The sequence below is a fragment of the Caenorhabditis briggsae genome, assembly GCF_000004555.2.
Source record: "Caenorhabditis briggsae complete genome, chrIV, whole genome shotgun sequence".
NCBI lineage: Eukaryota > Metazoa > Nematoda > Chromadorea > Rhabditida > Rhabditidae > Caenorhabditis > Caenorhabditis briggsae.
Window position 1 is genome coordinate 2,216,924 of NC_013487.2, and position 21,522 is coordinate 2,238,445.

At 36.7% G+C, this 21,522-nt stretch overlaps 4 protein-coding genes across 4 annotated transcripts; 3 read left to right on the forward strand and 1 right to left on the reverse strand.

Moving 5' to 3' along the window:
• Window positions 1-642: 642 nt before the first annotated feature.
• On the forward strand, window positions 643-1,697 carry CBG21613 (the record flags this gene model as incomplete). Its single annotated transcript, XM_002632638.1, has 4 exons — window positions 643-1,116; window positions 1,164-1,267; window positions 1,314-1,512; window positions 1,563-1,697. 4 exons carry the CDS (start codon window positions 643-645, stop codon window positions 1,695-1,697), a joined length of 912 nt encoding a protein of 303 aa, XP_002632684.1.
• Window positions 1,698-9,251: 7,554 nt separating this feature from the next.
• Window positions 9,252-14,300, forward strand: CBG21614 (the record flags this gene model as incomplete). The annotated part of the gene is made up of 6 exons (XM_002632639.2): window positions 9,252-9,345; window positions 9,393-9,740; window positions 9,788-10,147; window positions 10,496-11,049; window positions 13,325-14,077; window positions 14,145-14,300. 6 exons carry the CDS (start codon window positions 9,252-9,254, stop codon window positions 14,298-14,300), a joined length of 2,265 nt encoding a protein of 754 aa, XP_002632685.2.
• Window positions 14,301-16,171: 1,871 nt separating this feature from the next.
• Window positions 16,172-19,202, forward strand: CBG21615 (the record flags this gene model as incomplete). Its single annotated transcript, XM_045244890.1, has 6 exons — window positions 16,172-16,207; window positions 16,519-16,704; window positions 16,785-17,123; window positions 17,175-17,357; window positions 17,406-17,939; window positions 17,967-19,202. 6 exons carry the CDS (start codon window positions 16,172-16,174, stop codon window positions 19,200-19,202), a joined length of 2,514 nt encoding a protein of 837 aa, XP_045097344.1.
• Window positions 19,203-20,043: 841 nt separating this feature from the next.
• On the reverse strand, window positions 20,044-20,588 carry CBG26254 (the record flags this gene model as incomplete). Its single annotated transcript, XM_045244891.1, has 2 exons — window positions 20,044-20,420; window positions 20,516-20,588. 2 exons carry the CDS (start codon window positions 20,586-20,588, stop codon window positions 20,044-20,046), a joined length of 450 nt encoding a protein of 149 aa, XP_045100463.1.
• Window positions 20,589-21,522: the final 934 nt, after the last annotated feature.

Consider the following 21,522-nt stretch of genomic DNA (forward strand, 5'->3'; position numbering starts at 1 on the left):
ACCATGAGAGTTATCAAATTGTTTTCAACTACAAAGTTGTAAAGCACAAAATTGTTCATATTTTTGCAGTTGGTTCCATTTTTCTAGCTTCAATAGTTTTAGAGATACGACCGTTCCTATGAAGTGCTTTCCCTCTTTCTCCTGTTCTTTCTCTTCTTTTACTACTACTACCCATTTTTCTTCTCTTTCCTCTTCTTCTTTTTGTCTTTCTTTTTTTACCCCTCGTTGCTGCCACCTCCCCAACGTGCATCGTCATTTTCCTTTCCCTCTTTTCCGTCTCTGTAACATCCTGGTCACTCTCGCATTTTCGATGCTAGGTACGGTTGACAAGGGTGTTTGCGGATTGCGGACCGAGTGCGCGAATGTGAAAATTTCCAATGAAAACGTTACATCTTTCCTAAGCCTTTATACATCGAATTTCTCAGCACATATCAGTTCTTGAACCTATTTTTCGGGTCCAAAAGTCTTGCTTACGTTAATTTCAATCCCAAATTTTATATTTTCCCACTAATCACCTTGATATTTCAGTTCAAACGTGTTTGAATCTATTTTTCATGTTATGCAATCTCGACTACGCCAATTTTGACATCTTTGAATTTTCAATTTAATCCTTATCCCAATCAACCCATTTTTTCAGCTCAAATGTCTCCAACCCCACTCTTCGCTGTCGGTGAGCTCGTCGGATGTGTTCACGGCAATCACAACGAGGTTTATGATGCCAAGATCACCGCCATCAGTGGGAAGAAAGGAGTGGAAGTCTACCATGTTCATTTTATGGGATGGAACGTTCGACATGACATCACTATTCCAGTAGGAAAAGAAGATGGAGTTTTGATGAAGAGGGACCAGGAGGAAGTGCCGAAGAAAAAGATCAGAAAGAGCACAGGAAAGATCACTGCTCCGAAAAAGCAAGCTTCGGAAGACCATCAGATGGAGGACGACGAGGAAGAGCGCATGGCACAGGTTCGGCTTCGTCTTCACAAGCCAATGGTCCCAATGTCCTACGAAGTTCCTCGGTCTCTTGCCATGCCCCTCGTAGCTGATATGAAGCTGGTCAAGAATGGATTCTTGACGAAGTCACCAGCTAAGATCCCTCTGGATAAGATTGTCGAGGACGTAAGTTCGCTCGATTGAAAATTCAAATTTTATTATTGTTTTTTCAGTACCTCGCCAGCCTTCCAAAGGCAACCGCGGAGGAACAGGAGAATCATTCATTCGCGGATCTGAGCACGAGGTTCATTGTGGATTTCTTCAATGAGTGGCTAGGGTAAGCTACTTTTTTTGGAAGCTTTGAAAAAATTAATATTTTCCAGCTCTGGCCTCCTGTACGAGACCGAACGCTCCCACTACAACCTCCAAATCAAGCAGGCCAAGAAAGCCAAGGTCATCGAGGATTCTGAAAACGATTCTGTCAACTTTCGCGCTTCTGGTCACTATGGGCTCATCCATTTGCTCCGTCTCTTCTCGAAGCTTCCGGATTTCTTGGAGCTCGATAGTCAATATCAAGTGGAGGTAAAGATTCTTCTAGTTTGAAGATAATATAGTAACATTCTGAATTTCAGTTGCTCAACAAGTGGGTCACGAAGTTTGCCGAGTTCTTGGAGAGCAACCTGAACCGCTACTACGATCCGTTGGCAGACTACGAGCCCAAGATCACCAAGGAAGAGCTCATCGAAATCGTAAATTCTCGTGTTTAGATTTTCAAAATCCCAGTGTCCACAGGTTCAGAAGGTACATGAGTCCTTCAGGTATAGCGTTATATCCAAAGTCCCATGAAACCTCTAAACTGATGTCCCACTTTGATATTCTACCTAATCCTCCTTCCCCTGATATCCGATTGCTTCCCTGCTGATATGGCTTTTAAAGGCATATACTGTTCCTCATTTCCCCCAATGTTTCCCTTTTTTGTGCCTTTCCACAAACCCTCTCTCTCTCTCCTTCCCAACTACAAAATCCCTCTCCAAGACATTCTTTCAACCACCTCATTTTTGTTCAATTCATTGGATTCTTGTTTTATACATAATCTTCACCCTGCCCTTGTGCATTTTTCTTGTATTTGTTGAATCAATTTGCGATAATAAATTAATAAATCAAAAAGTGAATTATAGTTCTTTAGTGTTTCGAAATCTGCATTTTCAGATGAATGATAGTTTTTTCGTCGTCGTAATTAAAGTTATGTGAATTTACAAGTTATGCAGAACAGAGTGTTGTCATTCAACGTTTCAGATTTAGCTTAATTTTATACGCCTTTTCTTGGTATATTCTCAAATAATAACAATGACTTTAAAACTACCTTGTAAAAGAGCGACTTACAGTTTTCGACTGTTTCGAAATATTAACATGAAGTTAGTTTGCTTCAGCCGTCATTCATAACTGAGTATGATCATTCACAGTTTTAGAATTATCTTAACTTCACAACACTCTTTTGAAACATTACCAACTGAATCGAAAGTACTATGGTCCATAGATCCAAAGTCTAATGAGCTATCCTATAACTGGTAAAAATATAGATTTACATCATTTCGATCACTCTCAATAAAACTCAATCAAAACCTCAATTTTCGTGAACGTCATGAAACTGAAATTACACTTATGCCTTGTGCCCTACGTTTGGAATATCAGTGTAGTTCTTAATGCAAGTTTGAATCTTAATCAGCGTTTTTTTTTTGTTTTTAGAACGATGTGTATCGTTTTGAAAACCATGGTATCCAATCAAGTTGTTGTTTTTGTTCGAATGATAAAAACATGTTGAAACACAAAATTTGATAAATCGGATACTTCAAGTTTTTCATAAGACATGTCTTCAGATAAATGACACTAATGAAAAATCCTTTATGATAACGATGAAAAAGGCTGCTAACGTGAAACCTGTAATAGAAGGGCCTCATCCTGTCATGTTTGAGCTCAATTATCTCAATTCATATGCAAGATATCAAAAATCTGTCAACTAAGACAATGTTGAAGATATTATGATAAACAATTTACCAGTTGACAACTTTTTGATATCTTAAACAGGAACCCAGATAAACTGGCTCAAAGTGAAAAGTTAGGTGGCCCTTCTACTAAAAGTTTACACTGGTTTGGATAACGAAATACTGTTTCAGTGTGTCTGATTTAAGATTATGAGTTAGAGGGATCTAATTTCATCGGTTTACTCTCTTTAAAAAAAGGAATGAAAGGCCATGTGATAGAATGTTATTATCAGAGTTCCACAATTATGATACAAATCTGAATTAACTTTATCGGCTGTTTTTTTTCAGTTTTTTGGTCTTTCTCGATTTCCGAAGAAGAAAAAGACAAGCGAAACATAAATCAAGGGGAAATTTAGGAAACCCTATTATTTTTTGGCCTCTCTTTCCTTCTCTTCACCTCAAACCCGACCAAAAGAAGAATAAGGGGAAAAATGAGGAAAGTAGAAGAGAGATGGAAGACAGAAATGTTTGTTGTTCGTTTTCTCTATGTGTGATGTACTGCTGCGGTGCTGATGACGCACTTCTAGTTACACATTTGGGTATGAATAATTCGAAATTTAGGAAAATGAAGATTTGCATTTTTTTCGGTATTTGAGATTTGCAAAAAAGTTTTCTTGTCGAATATCATTTAAAAAATTTTCTTAAGGATGAAAACATTTTGAAACACAAAAACATTATTATGTTCCATCGAGTTTTCTTGAAGATTTTAAGTTTTCGAAGTTCCAATTATTCTCCTGATTTTGTTTCGCGCAGCTCATCTACAAATTCTACATTTTCAATGGTAATTTTTTATAGACCTCACTTCAAAATTCAATACTCCTTATCAATTCAATTTTTCCTGTCATTCTTATCTTATCAATCCCATCAAAAGCCTCCAGTAGCTCAATTTTTTTTCATTCCATCAAAGAAGAAATTCAAATTGAAGCAAGAGTCCAAAAAAAGCAAGAAGGAGAAAAAAAGATAGGAATACATAAAAGTCATCGTTATTCTCCTTCTTTGTTTTCTAGTTCTTTTCGGTTGAATTTTCAGTTTCAAGTAAAAAACTTGAAGTCACTTTAAGTTCCAGATGAGTTTAAATGGTAGTAAAAAAAGTTTTCACAAATTCTTGAACTTGTGTTAAAAATGATAGAAAACTCTCAAAAATCAATGTTATGTGAATGAATTTTATGATTGGAGCACCATTAATTTCATGAAACAATGAGAATAATAACTTCATGAAACAGAAAATTGATTTCATTTTAAAGTTCCAAGATTTGGATACTGGAAACATTGTTTTGGACCATGATTGATCGCTTTGGTGAAACGGGGAATCTAAATCATTCAAAATTTGGTTCTAGTTTCATTGAAATCATATCAGAAGCTTCTCAGAAAAATGATCAGTAAGACCTTGTTTGTCACTTAACTTACACGAATCAAAAACTAACAAATTCAAGTAATTTTCGAATACCGAAGTACTGTTTCAGTGTGTTCTTATGTTCCAAGAAAGCTCCAACAATCTGATATGACTGATAATCTGGAGGTTTGGTAACAATTTTCTTTGAGGTTCCGTAAAACCTGTAAATGGTGGCCCTCCGAACTTTAAACTTTGAGTCAATTTATATCGGTTCCTGTGAAAAGTATCAGTAGTGTTTTAACTGACAAAACACTTCTGATTCTATGACAAACAATTTAGAAGTTGATTACTTATTGATATCGTTTACAGGAACCAAGTTAAGTTGTCTCAAAGATAAAAGTTAGGGGATCCTTTTATTGAAAGTTTCACAATGTTTTGGATACCGAATCACTGTTTCAGCGTGTTCTCATCTTTCGAAAAAGTTCCAAGATTCTGATTTGGTTATAATATACATACATTTTTGTTTTTCTACAGCGTAACTCACTGGGTCGCCAGTTCTTTTTCGAAACTTCCAAAAGTTCCGATATGCAGAATATATTCTTTAGACCAATTTAAAAATGTCCCCCAATATTCCCTATCGTTAACATAATTTAAACATAATGACTCATTTTTTGTTCCTGTCATTAATGCAATAAATGACATATCACTTGGGTTCAAGCGAGGGGGTCAGAAAAAGCGCCCCAGCAAACTCGTAGGCCAGAAGAAATTTAACAATTTCGAAGTGAACGCGGGTATGAACTAGATCATGATATGTTTCTTAAAAATCAACCGGTTGCAACGCGCGTATTTTCGCTCATCGTTTAAAACTGATCGCTTGAACCCAAGTGCATATGTTACAAATATACAAAAAGCGATTTTGTCGGTTTCATCACATTTTCAACATTCGCTAATTTCCATTTTCTATGATTCGATAAATGAACAAACTTCAACCCTTCTTACTGTTACCTCTATTAGAAATTCTCGTTTCTTCGATTTTTCATGATTGGTCTTTATCAAATCGCATCCAGAACCTTCAACCCCTTTTCCCCATTTGTTATGGGATAAAAATTATGGCCTTTTTAATTTTATTCGAACTTTTGCTGTTTCTAATTCTTCATAACATTTTACACCTTATTGGACTACCTGATTTCACATCTCCCCTTCGAGCTTTAATCTCCAAAAAGAAATCATTTTGACTAGAACTATTAACCTTCTTAAAGGTAATCTCATGAAATTCAGATCTTGGCTAGCTGAAGGTATTTTTTCAATCCTTCTTAATTCTATACCTAATGTTCCTGTTTCCGATTTCTCATATTTCTCATATTTTCTTCAATTCACCGTACGTATAAAATTTTGAAATCAAAAGAAACACCATTATAACTGACAATATTAACCTTCCTACAGGTAAATTCAATTTTGTTTTAAGTTTTAATTTGAACTCGAATCGATTATAATTTAATGTGAAATTTCAGTAAACACTTTCTCGATTTCATCCCATTTTCAAAACTCGTCGACTTCCATTTTTTATGATGGGATGAACTAAAATTTACCCTTCTTTCTATTACTTCTATTTGAAATAATCCTTAATTCGATTTTTCATGATTGGTCTTTATCACATCAAACCCAGAATCTTCATTCCCATTTCCCCATTTTATGGGAGCTCATAAACGTAATGGATAGATGAAATAGTTCTTTTTTGAACTTTTTGATCATATTTCCATTTTCCCTGATTCAAATTCTTCATAATGTTTTTTTTTCCAATTCATCACAAAACCTTATCAAACACGTATATTATTCCAAAAAAAATCATTATGGCGCTTTTAACCTTCATAAATATACTCTCATTAAACTTTAATATTGGCTAGCTGGAGGAATTTGCCTCTATCCTTCTTACTATTAATCCTATTTCAAAAATTTCCCGTTTCTAATTCTTCATAATACTTGTTACCTTATTAGACGACTAGTAGTTTTATACCAACACTACTAATATTCATACTTGCAAAATCAGGGCCTGTCCCGCGGGCCGGGCCGTGCTAAGCCGAAGATTTCCAGGACCCGGCCCGGCGGGCCCGGGTACTCCAAATTTAAAAAAATTTTGAAATTTCAGAAATTTTTTCAAATTTTTTTGTGAAAGAACTATTTTTTATGGACAACCTTATCTTGAAAATTTTTTTCTTGTCAGAAAAATCCCGGTACAGGCCATGAAAATTCTGAAAAAAACCCAGCCCGTTGCAAGTATGCTAATATTATGATAAGCAATTTTTCAGTTGACAGCTTTTTCACATCTTCAACATGAATCGAGATGGATTAGCTTGAGGTTAAAAGTTAGAGCCCTTTTATCACAGGTTTACGGTAACTTCTTGTGAATCCTTCCCATTCCTCATTTGTTATGAGACCTCGTAAACATTATTGACTAGCATGAGGTACTCCCTTCTAACGTTCTTAATCCTATTTCAAAATTTCCCGTTTCTAATTCTTCACACTATGTTTTATCTTATTATACAATTAATGACTTTGTTATGAGAAGATACTCATTAAATACAAACAGAAAATTTTTCGTCAGTTTCATCACATTTCTAAAAATCGTCAATTTCATCTTTCTATGATCATTATCGATTCCATTATTATGATTTGCATTATCGATTCCATTATCATATCCAAAACCTCCATTCCCATTTCCCCCCCCCCCCCCTTGTCCTCATAAAGTTTATTGATTAAAACATCTTTATGACTATCACTATCTATCTTCTTAAATGTAATCTCATAAAATTTTAGGATTAGCTAGCTGGGGGAATTTGCTCCTACAACTTTTCAAAATCCTATTTAAAAATTTCCAGTTTCTAATTCTTCATAATAACTTCTTGGGTTATTGGATGACTAGTCTTTCCTTGTATTTATTAAGACCATTAATCTTCCCAGAGTTACTCTCATTCAAGCTCAGATCAACCGTACACTGTCAATTTTGATCTCAATTATCTCATTTCCTAAATAAGATATCAAAAACAAGTTAACTGATAAAACATTGCGGATATTATGATAAACAAGTTATCAGTTGACAATTTTCGATATCTTTCACAGGATCCGAGAAAAATTGGCTCAAAGTTAAGGTTAGAGAGTCCTTCTTTAAGATGTTTGAGTATTCATCACAAACTGCAGACTTGTATTAGTAACCTTCCCAAAAGCACTCGTATTGATACTGTTCCAGTACGGCCCTCTCCGTCCCAAACGACACACACACACATTCAATATGTCCGCATCGGTCAGTCCTCCACACCAACGAAGCGCTGTGCTGTGCGTATCAATGTCTGCGTCTCTTTCAATCCCGTATACATCTTCAGGTCTCTCTGCCTGCATCTCCAGTCGCCTCACTTTTTCTCTCCTACACCCCACATTTTCCCCACTTTCCACTTCCCCTTTTTCTTATGTCATGATAGTATGCGCTTTTTGGGTCCATCATAACTCGGCGAGTTTTTTGAATTGAGCTTTGAAAAATACACCGTTGGATTTGTCTTGAAATTTTGAACCGGATGGCATAAAGTTTGAAACTGAATTCAAAGTTTGAAATTTGAGATTTTAGGATCTGGAAATCTGAAATTTTTTTGATTTTCAGAAATCTTTTTATGGATTAGTCTTTGGTCTAGTTAGGTGAGGGTTTTGACAAAATTTGAGTATCGAGTTCGAAATTTGAGTAGAGTTATAGCAGTTTTTTTTTTTACGAATAAGATTTTTTAATGCTCAATTTGAAGTCACCAAGAGAACAACATTTCCGTAAGTGTAGTTTTTTTTTATAATTTCTGTTTCCTGTAACTCATTTACTGTCTGAATAATAATCTGATGCGTTCAATATACGTCGATGTCTTGAAATAGTACATTTTTTTCTGTTTCGCACTTTGGAGTTTCATTTTGGCATCCGAAGGTATGTTTGAACCGAATATCGTTAAACCTGTATTAGAAGGGCCCCCTAGTCTATATAACTTTGCGCCAATGTTTCTCGGTTCCTGTCAGCGGATAAAGTGGAGTTAAGATAATTGAGCACAAAGTTGAGAGTGTGGAGCCCTTCTATTACAGGTTTTACTGTATTCTCAGTTCTCCGTTTTTTAATCATATTCATTAATCATATTCGTTTTTGACATCACATTCGAACCGTCTTCAAATCCTCATAAAATCATCAACATAACTAGATGAAACAGAGAAACTTTAATATGACATTACAAAATTAGTTTTTTCGATATTTTCTTAACAAAAGTCCGACGAAGAGTGAGCCAGTAGGAAAAATTTATCTGGCGTGTCGCACTGCTACCAACTGAGCTACCACCTTAATATACAAATGTTTTTTTTTATTTCCTGTTTCTACATAGTATATCATATTTAGAAAACAGTAATTATACTCATCAATTCCTGAACTGGCTACACAACCGTGACAAACCCTACTAGGCTATACCTCATTTCTTTCAAATACTACAACGTCTGTTTCACATCAAACTAAAATATAGGACTACAATGTTCATCTTGTGAAAGTATCATGAGATTCTAGAACAATTTTTAATTACCATTTCCTACTTTTGACAACTAAGTGATTATTGTATTGAAGATAGTGAATTGTAAAAGATATCACATCTCAAATTGTTTCCTCTCCAATTTTGCATAATCTCTCGAAGAAGTGAACTAGTGGACTAATTACTATGAATACCGCGACGCTTCCGGCTGAGCTACGCTTTTTGATTCTCTCAAAATTTCCATACCATTTTCCTCTTTCAACAATTTGTAATCCATAATTTTTTTCTGTTCCAAAAAGTTAATTTCTGCGAAAGAATTGTGGCTTTGTCACTATTCATGGTCTACTTCGTCTATCCCACTGTTAATATTTCCTTTGACCCTCCTAATTTTTTTTCCAAATTTTCAGAACTATGATCCATCGTCGATCACTCTTCCAAGCAACACCTCACCTTATCAAGGGGCGGCTAAAAGAAACACAATCCAGTAGCAAAATTGATAATGAAGGTAAATAACTATTTGTAACTAGCCTAAATTAATATACCTATTTTCAGAAGCTCCGGCTGTGTTGTCTACTATAGCTGCAGAATCCTTGGACTCGTCAGAGCAACCTGGACCATCGTCAAGACCCCTGGAACTTTCAGTCACATCGTCTGGCTACTCAAGTCCACAAGATACGCAAACCGAATCTTCTAGATCACCATCTCAAGTTTCTGACGGAAGATTTGGAGCAGATGAGCTCATGGAAACTGATCAGGATGAAGTAGAAGAAGATTCTGGAAAAATGCGGAAGAAGAAAACCAGAAAGTCGAGGACTTCATTGGGAAATCAGAGAAGAAGTCGAAGACAGCCAGCAGATCTGAAGGCAGCGGGAACCCAGGAAAAACAAAGTGGAAACGAAGGTAATTTACTAGGCCTAATTAATCTAAATTAATTGATCCATTTTCAGATGATCGGGCTCCTCCAGTATCCTGCAACGGGACTTCAGTTCGGTTGTCTGCTGTAGCTGCGAAACTCTCTACATTTTCATCAAAACCTGAACCATCGTCGGGACTTCCAGGCACATCTTCTGGATCACAATCGCAAGCTCCTGAAGGTCTATCGTCAAGTTTTGAACAAATGGAAACCAGCCAGGGTGAAGTATCAGAAGCTTCTGGAAAAGTTCAGAAAAATGAGAGCAAGAAGTCGAAGACGTCAGTGGAAAATCCCAGAAGAAGCAGAAGACAACAAGCAGATCTGGAGGGAAAAGGGATCCAGGAAAAGCAGATTGATGAAAAAGAGATGGAAGATGCTGCTCCGATTAAATTGGGTTAGTTTTTTTTGTGGCCTAACTTTTGAGCTTTGTGGCCACTCTTAAAGTGGGCGGAGCATCGAAGTAACTCATTCAGGTAGTCAAACGTGAATTGTCTCTTTGTGATAGTGATTAAATTTCATAGTTTTTTGAAACAGAATAATTTTTTACAAAACTCACAGTTTGCTTTTTTTGGATTTTTCGAACAATTAGAAGATAATATTGAATTGATTTTTGTATGATGGCGTCTTAATTCAATTTTTCAAAAATAGTGAATTTCAAAAGTACCGTAATACTGATACGAAGCAAACGTCATTAAAAACCACCCTCCCCTTTTAAAGCTTCTTCAAAACTGAAATTTTTTAGATTTCGGTGTCATCCCACCAATTGGACTGCAACGAAAATGGTTTGATATGAGAGAAGTGAGCTCAAGGAAGAGCCGAGAAATCGACAATCTCAACAAGACCGATCGTGTAGGATTCCGTCCATATTTGATGGCCGATGAGCAAAAAGACGCCAGAATTGGCCCAGGATTCCAAGTAGAGATTCCCGATGAACCAACTCACAGCTTCGGACAAGAGGAAGATTTGAACCGAGAAGAAGCATTCTGGATTCCCGAAACAGTCGAATATGCTCCCAAAGAAGTTCTCGAAGCGGATCAGATTCGAAACGTCTACTGGACAGCCATCTGGCAGCAGTGGAAAGGGCACATTCCTTTTGAGATAGCCTTGAAACATTTGATGGAGTGTAAATATAATACTGCAACAGCTCTGGACTCGATCGACCAAACATTGAAGGGGCTGCCACAGGAGATGAGGCCGGTTGGAATGGCTCAAGCCAGATCGTTATTGGATATGCACAAGGCAACAAAGAAGACCGATAAGAGGAAGAGGAACCTGAGGGAGATTCAGCAGTATTTGGTAAGTCAAGAATTTTGGCATTTGTCGGGGATTTCGGATTTTTTTCGAAATTTTTAATATTGGGAAAATACACAACTTTTCGAACATTTTAATGCAAAAAAAAAATTTTTTTCGGAGTCCCCCTTTAAATTGAAAACAGTAAAAAACTTTCGATTTGAGCTCAATTTTCTCAATTTCTGTGAGATATATCCAAAAATTGTTAACTGATGAAATTTTTATGGAATTATGACAATCATTTTGACAGTTGACAGGTTCCTGATATCTTTTATAGGAATCGAGATAATTGAGCTCAAAGTGCGAGCAGCAAATCCGTCTGACGACCATGACGGTCGACAACTTTGTTGGGGTTTTTGGTTGGGTGATCTTGGAAAGTTTGGATGAGCTCAATTTCAAAATAAAAAAGATTTAGGCCGCGGCCGGCCGCGGACCTCTTTTCGATAGACTTGCCAACGATAAATGCTTGAAACATTTATGTTGATCTCAGTAGTAAAATCTTTCTTATATATAAAACGCTTGACGCGTCTGTCCGTCCCGGTGTCCGTCTGTCGACTTTTAGATTTTTAAATAAGAGTTTGGCCGCAGCCAAAACTGAACCCGCGAACTCTCGCACAACAACTGCGCACGCACACAGTTGCGCCACGAAGGGCACATAGAGAGGGGAGGGAGGGCGTAGAGGTTCTACCTCGAATTGAGAGTTTGGTGTGACCGTCACTGCACGCCAATGCAAATCATAGTGGTTGACGCGCGCCCGCTTTTTGTCGGCTGCTGTATTTCATCATACACCGCGCCTTCGCCACTTCGGTTATCATTCTGAACTAATGGTGCCCAAGGAGGTAGCTAACCAAGTGAATTCCTTTCACAAAGGGTGTGGTCATACGGAACGGGAGATAGGAAGTGGGGCGAAAAAGCCGGTATTGCGCGTTGAGAGTTCGAGCCCGGCAGGAAGCTTTTTTCGAATTTTGAACACGGTTCAGAAATGAGTGAGGATGTATGCGAATGATTTTCTGAAAATGTTTCTCTTCTTGAATGAAATTGTAAAACAGAGTATCCTGTTTCTCGAGTTTTATTAGTTTCAAGTCGAGTTAAAAGTTGATTAAACTTCAAATCTTTTGTTTTCGTTTTTGTTTGGAGTCACTAAAAAACCTGGAAGAAAGTTTGATTTAAAAAATCAAAACATTTTAAGTTTTTTTTTTTTCTGGAGAGAAAACGCATAACTTTTTTCGATAAGGGCCGAAAGTCATATAACTAGGGACAAAGCTGAAAATAGTTGGTAAAAAGGAAAATATGGTTCTAAAATTTACTATTAGTGTAAGCGACAAAACCCGATGTTTCAGAAATTTTCTGCATTTTTGCATAGTGGTTTTTGCACATCACATTAGTATGCGGCAAACAGGCTGGTGAGTTCATAAAAATAGTTTCAACTTAAAACATCAAAATAGTTTCCTCTGAAAATATTGATGGTGTTGCGTATTTCAAAATTTTTTCAAAATTTTTAATTCTCGAAGGAATAAACAAAAATGGTCCAAATTTCTGTTATTCGTCACAGAAAATACTAAACTACTGATAAATGTCATAATCGATGTTTTTGTTCAGAAATGCTGTATTTCAACGCAATCATGAAAAATATGGGGATTTTTCACATAACTCGAACGGTTCGAGTTCTGGGATTTTGGAAAAGCATGGGGGGGGTGTAGGGATTCAAGAAGGGTCGTGATAAAGCAAAATGAATATTAGGAAATTATCGTTGGACTTGTTGTTTTCCATAAAACGGATCCTTCGAGCTTGAAGATAATTGTTTTCCATAGGAGCTCTATGTTGGCTGAAAAACTAGTTGAAAATTCTGAATCGTATTGGAAGGGTTGAAGTAAAAAAACATTTTTATTCGAAACTTAATATTGTCACATACAGTACTTTAGGATGAAATTGGTTGAGATGGTGGAAAAATGTTGTTCAAAAGCTATAAAAGATTCCACTTGGTGTTTTGAAAAACTGGCAACACTGATTTTTAATGATTTACCGTCGAAGAAAACTGAGTTTTTATTTCAAAATCTTTAGTTGAATTAGTTTTTGAAACAGGAAAAATATTTCAGATGTCGCGCGGCCTTATATCGAAAATCCATAAACTATAATAATGTTGGTCATATGATGACAATCAATTCATCAGTTTACAAAATCTTGATATCTCTTTTAAAAATCGATATCATAGAGCTTAAAGCGCAAGCTACGCAATCGCAAATTCGACCAACCACCGATAACGTTATTAATCAATTTTCAGATCAAAAACTACCATCTCGGCGAGATTCAAAATTTCCGGTACCAGCTTTCCCGATTCTATTATTACCAGCCGACACATGGAGTCCCTTGTAATTGCCGGGATCGAACTTGCACCGATTATCAGTTCGAGCCGCGTGTTGGATGCACCAACTGCAACCGTCATCACCGTCCACATCTTCCAGCGGATTGCGAGAAGTTGTGCTTGATTTGTAAGATGTATTTGCAACTGAAAAATAAAATGAGACCAGCTGAACAAGTAGTCTTCAACAGTTCGGAACTGGAGTTTTTGGAAGTTTGGAATCAAAAGGAGACGGAAATGGGGGGACGATTGACGAGAGACGATGTGGAACAGCTCATCAGAATGGAAACTTGGAGAAGATGGGCGGACGAAGACCTGACTGATGAAGAAGAGGCAATGTTGAATTTGTCGAAACTGGTCATTCGAAATCGAGCAAAGTCGGGCAAACACACGGAAGAAGAGAAGAGGATCAAAGGGTCACGGATTGTGCATCAGCTAAGGCCTCTGATCCTTCCGCTGTTCACAAAATGCTGCTGTATGAGATCGGGAAGTATTCCACATGGATCTGTGAATCGGGACAAGTGGAGTTTTTCGGAGAAGGAGGTGGAGAAGTATCGAGATTTGGTTTCCAACTTCGAAGGAGATCAATTTCAAATTTCGAGACTTTTGAAAGTTGAGCCGGAGCTGGTCGAGAGATTTGTTAAAAAGTATCCAGAGAATTACGAGATATGGAAGGTGAGCGGTCATTCTTTTGGGCTTGGGTGGGCGAACGTCGTGAAATCCTAGAAATCCTTTTTTTCAGGAAAAGCAGTTCTTCCCATTGAATCCACGCGAGATTTTCCAACCTCACAATTTGGCACCCATCATACCATCATTTGTTTATGACGATACAGAAGATGGAGATGGAGAACCATCATCGAAGAAAGCTAAAAAAGCAAAGAAGGCTAGAAAAGTCTAGATTCAAATTTTTCTTATCCGTTTCATAATGTTCTAATCACTTTCTTCTCAATTTTGTAGCTTTGTTTCGTACCTTTTTAATACTTGTCATTTTTATACCCTGTAGGTTCTTGAAAACCTCCTTTGTCAGTAATTACCACTTTTTTCTTCTTCAGGAAGCCCCGCTGAATTTCTCTCACTTTCCGAAGCTTGTAATTTTTCAGAATCCCCATGATTTTTTCCGTTTTATATATGTACTGTACTGTTTTGTTAATTTTTCACTACTTCAAATTGTAGGCACGATTCTCACCGCCTAGTTTTTCACCTCGAAATTGCATATTCATCGTTTGAATCGCTAGAAATCATGGTCTATAAAATTTTTAGTCTCATTTTGTTTTCTATTTTTTTATAGTTTCAGTTGGTCATTATTTCCTGCAAAATGATATATCGGCAATACTTCAATGAGAGTTTTTGAAAAATTCGAAGATTTTTTTTGATGCATAATTTTCAGAAACGACAGTAGCTGTGAGTTCGTTAACCCTCCTAATTTTCTTGGGCAGGCGCTTCACCGTTTTTGCTTTGTAAGTGATTTGTTTTCTTTGGATGTCAAAAATTACAATAGCTGTAAAGCCGAAATTCTCTGTAAACCAGTCAAATTTCGTTTGAAAACCTTTCAGCCGTTTATGTTCATGTCAGTTTATGCCAGTGTTCCGTTTTCTGTGGACACATCGTTTTTCCAAACTTTGTTTCAAAGAACTAATATTTCAGAATAAACGAAACTGTCATCGTTTTTTTTTTTGAAAAATTTGAAAAATTAATTTTGAAAAATGAATCATAGATTTACAACGAGAAACAGAAGTACAGTTTTGAGAAAGTGTGAGAAAACAGAAATCCGTTGAGCCGTTGTTGATCCGTCAATGGTCCGTTTTCTTTACACATCAGAAGATAGAGTAGCTGTAAACCCGAATTTCTACGTTAACTCTTCTAATTTCTTTGTTCAACCGTCAACGCTTTTGATCCGCCAATTGTTCGTTTTCTGTAGACACATCGTTTTTCCAATCTTTGTTTCAAAGAATTACTGTTTCAAATTTAGAATAACCGTTGTAGTCATTTGAAAAAGTGATAGTGCTTCAAGAATATATGGAAAGTCAGAAATACAATCTGAAATTGATAAAGATGAATTGAAAGTAGAAAAAAAATTTCATTCGAATTTTTGGAAATCTTTAATAAAAAATGATAAAAATCTACATATTATGCTTCAGACTTGCTAAGATCCCCATTTTTTAAGGTAGATAAAATCTCTCTGTTTAGACGAATTTTAGTGGAAAAGTGGAACTTGTGGACCACCCAATCACCTTCAGTCAGACCTTGCCTGTTTTTTTATACAATTTAGTATACCAGTTTCCCAAAAATACATGTTCTGCTTTTCATATCCATCTGAACCTTTTAAAGGTGGGGGGGGGGACATGAAAAAAATAATGTTCTCGAAATTCCGTTCAAAGATGCCTCTTTAACGCGTAGACTTCAATTAAAGGTTCAGTGAAATCAAACAACATATTCATCTGTTTCAACGTATTCATTAGGCCAACATCTCTAATTACCCTAACTCAACCTTATTATTTCATCTATCACCTTCTATCTCTTTGTTTTTTCAAAACAATTCCGTGATTCCATTATCAACTTTTTATATCACTTTTCCTCGTCCATCTTTATGCCAAAATTCTGAACAATTATTTTTTGCAGATGCCAAATCTTTGGAGAACCGAGGAAACATCAGGGCAAAACCCTTCGGCAAGTTTTTCATCAAATAAAATAATAAAATTGAAACTATAGAACATCTTGAAAATCAAAAAGAAGACGTTGAAACGTTTTTTTTTATTTTCGAATTTCAGAATGATCCTTCAAGTCCAGAACCTCCTGATCCAGAAAGTTCAGCTTCTATGAACTTCGACAATAATGAAACACCAGGAACATTCAATCCCACTGAAATAAAGACTTCTCAAAAACCATCGGCTAGTTTTTAAAAACTAAATTTTGCATCTTTGAATAACTTTTTCAGATTCCAAAAAATAAAAAAGAATGGAGAGAAAATCAAAAAAAAGTTTTGGAACATTTCGAAAAGGAACAATTTGTGGGGACTACACGAGCGTATCAGTTGGCAAATGACTTTGGAAAAACCCCAGATACTGTCGGTTTTAATTTTTTTTTTTTCTTCATTCCAAAATTTACTAATTTTTCAGATTTATGGTTATTTCTTTCATAAAAGGAAAGAAGTTATTAAGAGATATTTGGCAGGCAAAATTTCGTTTGAAAATTTGCCAAGCCAGATTAAAATTTTGGAAGGCGAATATCAAAAAAACTCACGACTGCAGTCCCAACAACAAGTTAATGCATTGTGCATAGCGGCAGGAGTGGGAAGAGACGCCGTGAGTTGATAAAGAGACATTAGATAGGGATTTAAAAATGCCAGTTTCAGATTTTCCGATATTTCCGTTCGAGAGAAAAGATGGATAAGGATATAAAGGCTGCAAAGTCAGTAAAAGCTCCATCGAATTATCGCTATGCTCCTAGGTTAGTACCAGCAACTGAAAGGGCAGCTACTCAATCTCTATCGCATGAATTCCGTCAAGACACAGAACCAGAAATCAGAGATCTAGCTCCACCAGTGCCAGTTACTGAAGTGGTTCACAGTCAACAATCCCATGTATCTCAGAAACAGGAAGGCCTGGTTGATGCGCCAACTCGAGATGATCAAGCTCTATCAACTCTATCGAACGTTGTTATTGATGAGTATTTGGCAAGCAAAACTTCATTTGAAAGTAATTTTGGAACAAACAAAAAGAAAGTGGGTTTAGGCTCTCATTTGTCTTCATTCCAGAACTTACTTATTTTTCAGATTCTTAAATTATTCTATAAGAATAGGAAAGCTGTTATGGATGCGCATTTGGCGGGCGTAATTTTGTTTGAAAATTTGCCTTGTGAAATCAAGATTCTAGAGACGGAGTTTCAAAAATGTTCGAATCTAACAACGCACGTTCAAATTGAGAGGTTCGCAGAGTCAGGACTGGAAGAGAATGTTGTGAGTTGATAAAATGAAATCGGAAGGGTTGAAAGATGCTAGTTTCAGATTTTCGAGTATTTCAATATGAGAAGAAAGATGAATGCGAAGACGGAAAAGTCAGGAGATACTTCAGAAGGTCCTTCAGAAGCTGTCGACTCCCCAAAACTCGAGAGTCCAACTCAACCAGCTCCATCGACTCGTCCTAATGTTTTTATAGTTGCTCACGAGGATCCAGACCCACCAGTGTCAGCCACAGAAACTGTTCAATCTCCATTACTTCCAAATGGTCCAGACAATCAACAAGAACTCGAAGATCCAGTTCCAAACACTGAAATGGTTCATTATCAACAAACTCAAGGAGCTCAAAACCAAGAAGGGCTAGTGGAAGATGAGCAATATGAGATTCAAGAGGATGAGACGATTCCTTCCCATGGAGCACTACCAGATTGGGACTTCGTGTTCGCGCATATGCGGCAAAATCCAGAGGACCAAGCTCCAATATCACTACATGTTCAACCAACCAGATTTTTGAATCCGATACGAGAGTCTCACAATCAAAATGAGGGATTGGGCAAAGCGGAAGGAGTGGATGAAAAAGTGGTGAGTTGATACAATGAAATTGGAAAGGTTGGAAAATGCAATTTTCAGATTAGATTTTTCGAAGATTTCCATACGAGAAGAAAGATGACGCAGAAGATGAAGGAGGCAAAGTCAGGACTCGAGGGTCCAGCTCAACCAGTAACAGCTCAAGTTGGACAAAGTCCATGGCCAGAATCAGCTATTGAATCGGAAGCTACTCAACCTCTATTGCATGAACTCCATCAAGACATAAAGCAAGAAATCGGGGATCTAGCTCCACCAGTGCCAGTTGCTGAAGTGGTTCACAGTCATCAATCTCATGGAGCGCAAAACCTGGAAAACCTGATTGATGATGATCGTTATGAGACGGAAGAGGAAAAAACGATTCCTTCACACGGAGCATTGCTTCATTTGGACCTCCCGTCTCCGTATAATTTGCAAAAACTACTCAAACAAACCCAGGAAACTCTTGCGGTCTGTCATGCTAACGTTGCTGAGAAACAATCCGGAAAAATAGACTACACCACGTCTCCAATGGCTGAAGCACCAACGATTTCAGTCCCAGCTCTAAATTATCAAGCGGATCGTTCTCAACAAGATGCAAGATCTCAAGCGCGTCTTCTCGCTGACCTATCTCGTCAAATGACAGCCATACAACAGACCCTGGGAGCATATATGGCTGCCACTCCAAGAACCCATGTTCCCAACAAGCGGAAACGCTCACCATCTCTAGAAGTTGTTACTAATGGGCCATCAGTATCCCCTCCTGTTGCTAAGAGAGCCAATCATCAAGAAGCTGTCAGCTTTGATGGAGTCGAAGTCCAGAAAGCTCCGGAAGCTTTGAGAGGAGTCAATGAAATTGTGGCGCCAACACCAGAACGACAGGCCCAGCTGCGTCAGGAACGCCTGAATCTGTACAATGGAGAGTTCGAAGATACATACCTTCCTTTTAACCATTCAATAAACTATAAGAGTTGGACAGTGAGTTTTCTTATATTTGTTGCCTTTAATGTTTACATTTTTTTCCAGAGACAACAATTCGAAGAGTTTGCGGTTCAATTTTTGCCATTGGAAGTAGTAACGGCTCTTGTGAAAATGAAGGTCGACGGCTCAAAAATGGAAAAGATCAGATGTAATAACAAGCTACTGATGGGACGATTGCATGTTGGATCGAATGGGAAATTTTCTCTGGAGCATTGGAATTTGATTAAAAAATATATTGAGGACATTTGGACGTATAAGAGAGATAAGAAGAAGGAGGAGGAGTTGCGTATTGCCATCTGAATTTGTGTTTTTCCTGTTTCATATTTTCTGTAAATTTTGGTCAATTGTTTTTTCTTTGCTCAGATTTTCCTTGTTTAATGTTTTTGTTACTGTAGATTCGAGACACTTTCCCCGATTCTTATCACTGGAAAAGGCTTAAAAGTCCAAAAAGGCTAGAAAAGTCTAGATTCAGTTTTTTGTTTCCTGTTTCAAAATGTTCTAATCATTTTCTTTTTAATTTTGTAGCATTGATTCTCTTATTCTGTCATGTGCACTTTTTCGCTGTCCCTTTAGGTTCTTGAGAATCTCTTTCATTAGTTTTCTTCCTATTCAAGAAGAAGTCCCCCAAATTACTCTCAGTTTCCAAAACGTGTAATTTCAGAATCCTCATGGATTCCTAAACTTTTTTGTTTCCCTGTTCATTTTTTAAGAGTCCTGTCATTTGTTTTTTCAATTTTCACAATTTTAGTCACCCTTCTCACTGCCTAGTTTTTTGCATAGTTGCAAAATCTCGGGCCGGCCCGGGGTACGTACAGACGTTGATTTTTTGAATTTTTTTCAAACATTTAAACAAAAACGACCTATTTTTCGACTACTTTCTACTTTGTTAATTTTGTTAAATAATGTAACCTTTTTTCTTTTTTAATTCAAAAAAATTACCCGAACTTTCATTGGAAAAATTTCAACTGTCATACATAGGCGGACCGGGCCAAGATAATTTGTCTACCGGCCCGGCCCGGCCTTTTGCGACTGTATTTTTTTTTGCTAGAAATCATGAGTTTTAAACAGTAAAATGTTCTTGTCTCATTTTGTTTAGAGTTTTTTCACAGTTTCATTTGGTTTTCATTTTCAGAAAAATGATTTATCGGTAATCTTGAAAACATTCTTGGTCAACTGTTTTTGGTAACTCCATGGTCCTTTTTCTTTGAATGTCAGAAATGACAGTAGCGGAAAACCCAAAGTCCTGCCTTAATCCTTCTAATTCACCCTCCCCTCCCCCCTCCTTATTTTTTTTCTTCATTCTTTTATCCACGTTTTTGGGCAGCCGTTCAACCGTTTTTGGTCCGTCAATTGTCCGTTTTCTATGGTCACATCGCTTTTCTAAACGTTGTGTTAAAATTTGCTGTTTCAGAAATAGCAAATTTATTGCTGTTCTTTCAAAAAATAGTTCTTCGTTAACCCTTCCAATTTCTTTGGGGAGGCGTTCAATCTTTTTTGGTCCGTCAGTGGTCCGTTTTACTGAAAACATCGTTTTTCCAAACTGTGTCAAAAATTACTATTTCAAAATACGAAACTGTCTAGGTTACTTGAAAAAGTGATTGGTCGTTGCTTACATAGTGAAATCACAAATAATGTTTCAGGAATATGTGAAAAGGCAGAAATACAATTGGACACTGATTTCTGCATTGCGCACTGTATATTGCCCCCGCTAGAAATCATGAATTTCGGAAAGTAAAACTCTTATCTTTTTTGTTTCGTTTTTACATTTTCCGTTGGTTTTTATTTACAGCAAATGATTTATCGGCAATTGTTTTACTGCACAAAAACAAACTTTTTTTGAAAAAACCCGAATAATTTAGTCTTAAATTCATAATTTTCAAATTCGACAGTAACTGTAATCCCGAAATTCTGCATTAACCTTTCTAATTTTCTTGGGCAGCCTGTCAGGGGTTATTGGTCCGTCAGTGGTCCGTTTTCTATGGACACATCGTATTTTCAAACGTTGGGCAAACAATTACTGTTTCAGAATGGACAAAATTGTCATCGATATTTATGAAAGTGATTGATTATAGATTGACAATAAGTACTGGAAACACCGTTTAAGGATAGTGTGAAAATGCCAAAATGCAATTTGACACAGATAGAAACAGATAACGCGTTGGATAAAGCTATTTGAATTGTCTTTAACCTCTAAAAACTAGATGGTCTCCCACAGAACATTTCCGAACTGCAAATTAATTTTTGATCTACAGAAAAAAAGTTTGGCGCGATCATAATTGCAGGTCTAAAACCATAATTTCAGAATTTTTTATCTGATTTTGTGGAGTTCCAAGATGATTCAAATGATTCTTAAAAAATTAATTAGTGTTTATAGATTCATGTATGGTCTTTTTCAGGAAGAAAAAATGTCAAAAATGGACATTTTTGAAAGTTTTTTACAGAAAAAAGTCTATCTCCTCTTTCAGTTTTTGACATTTCTAAGAGTTTTATAACTCAAAAAAACCGCAATTATTTTCTCTACATTTTCTATGGACGAATTTTTAATTCGTCTGATAAAACTTTTTTTATAATCAAAAAACAACACAAAAATGCGATTTTGTGCTATTTCATGATGTTTTTG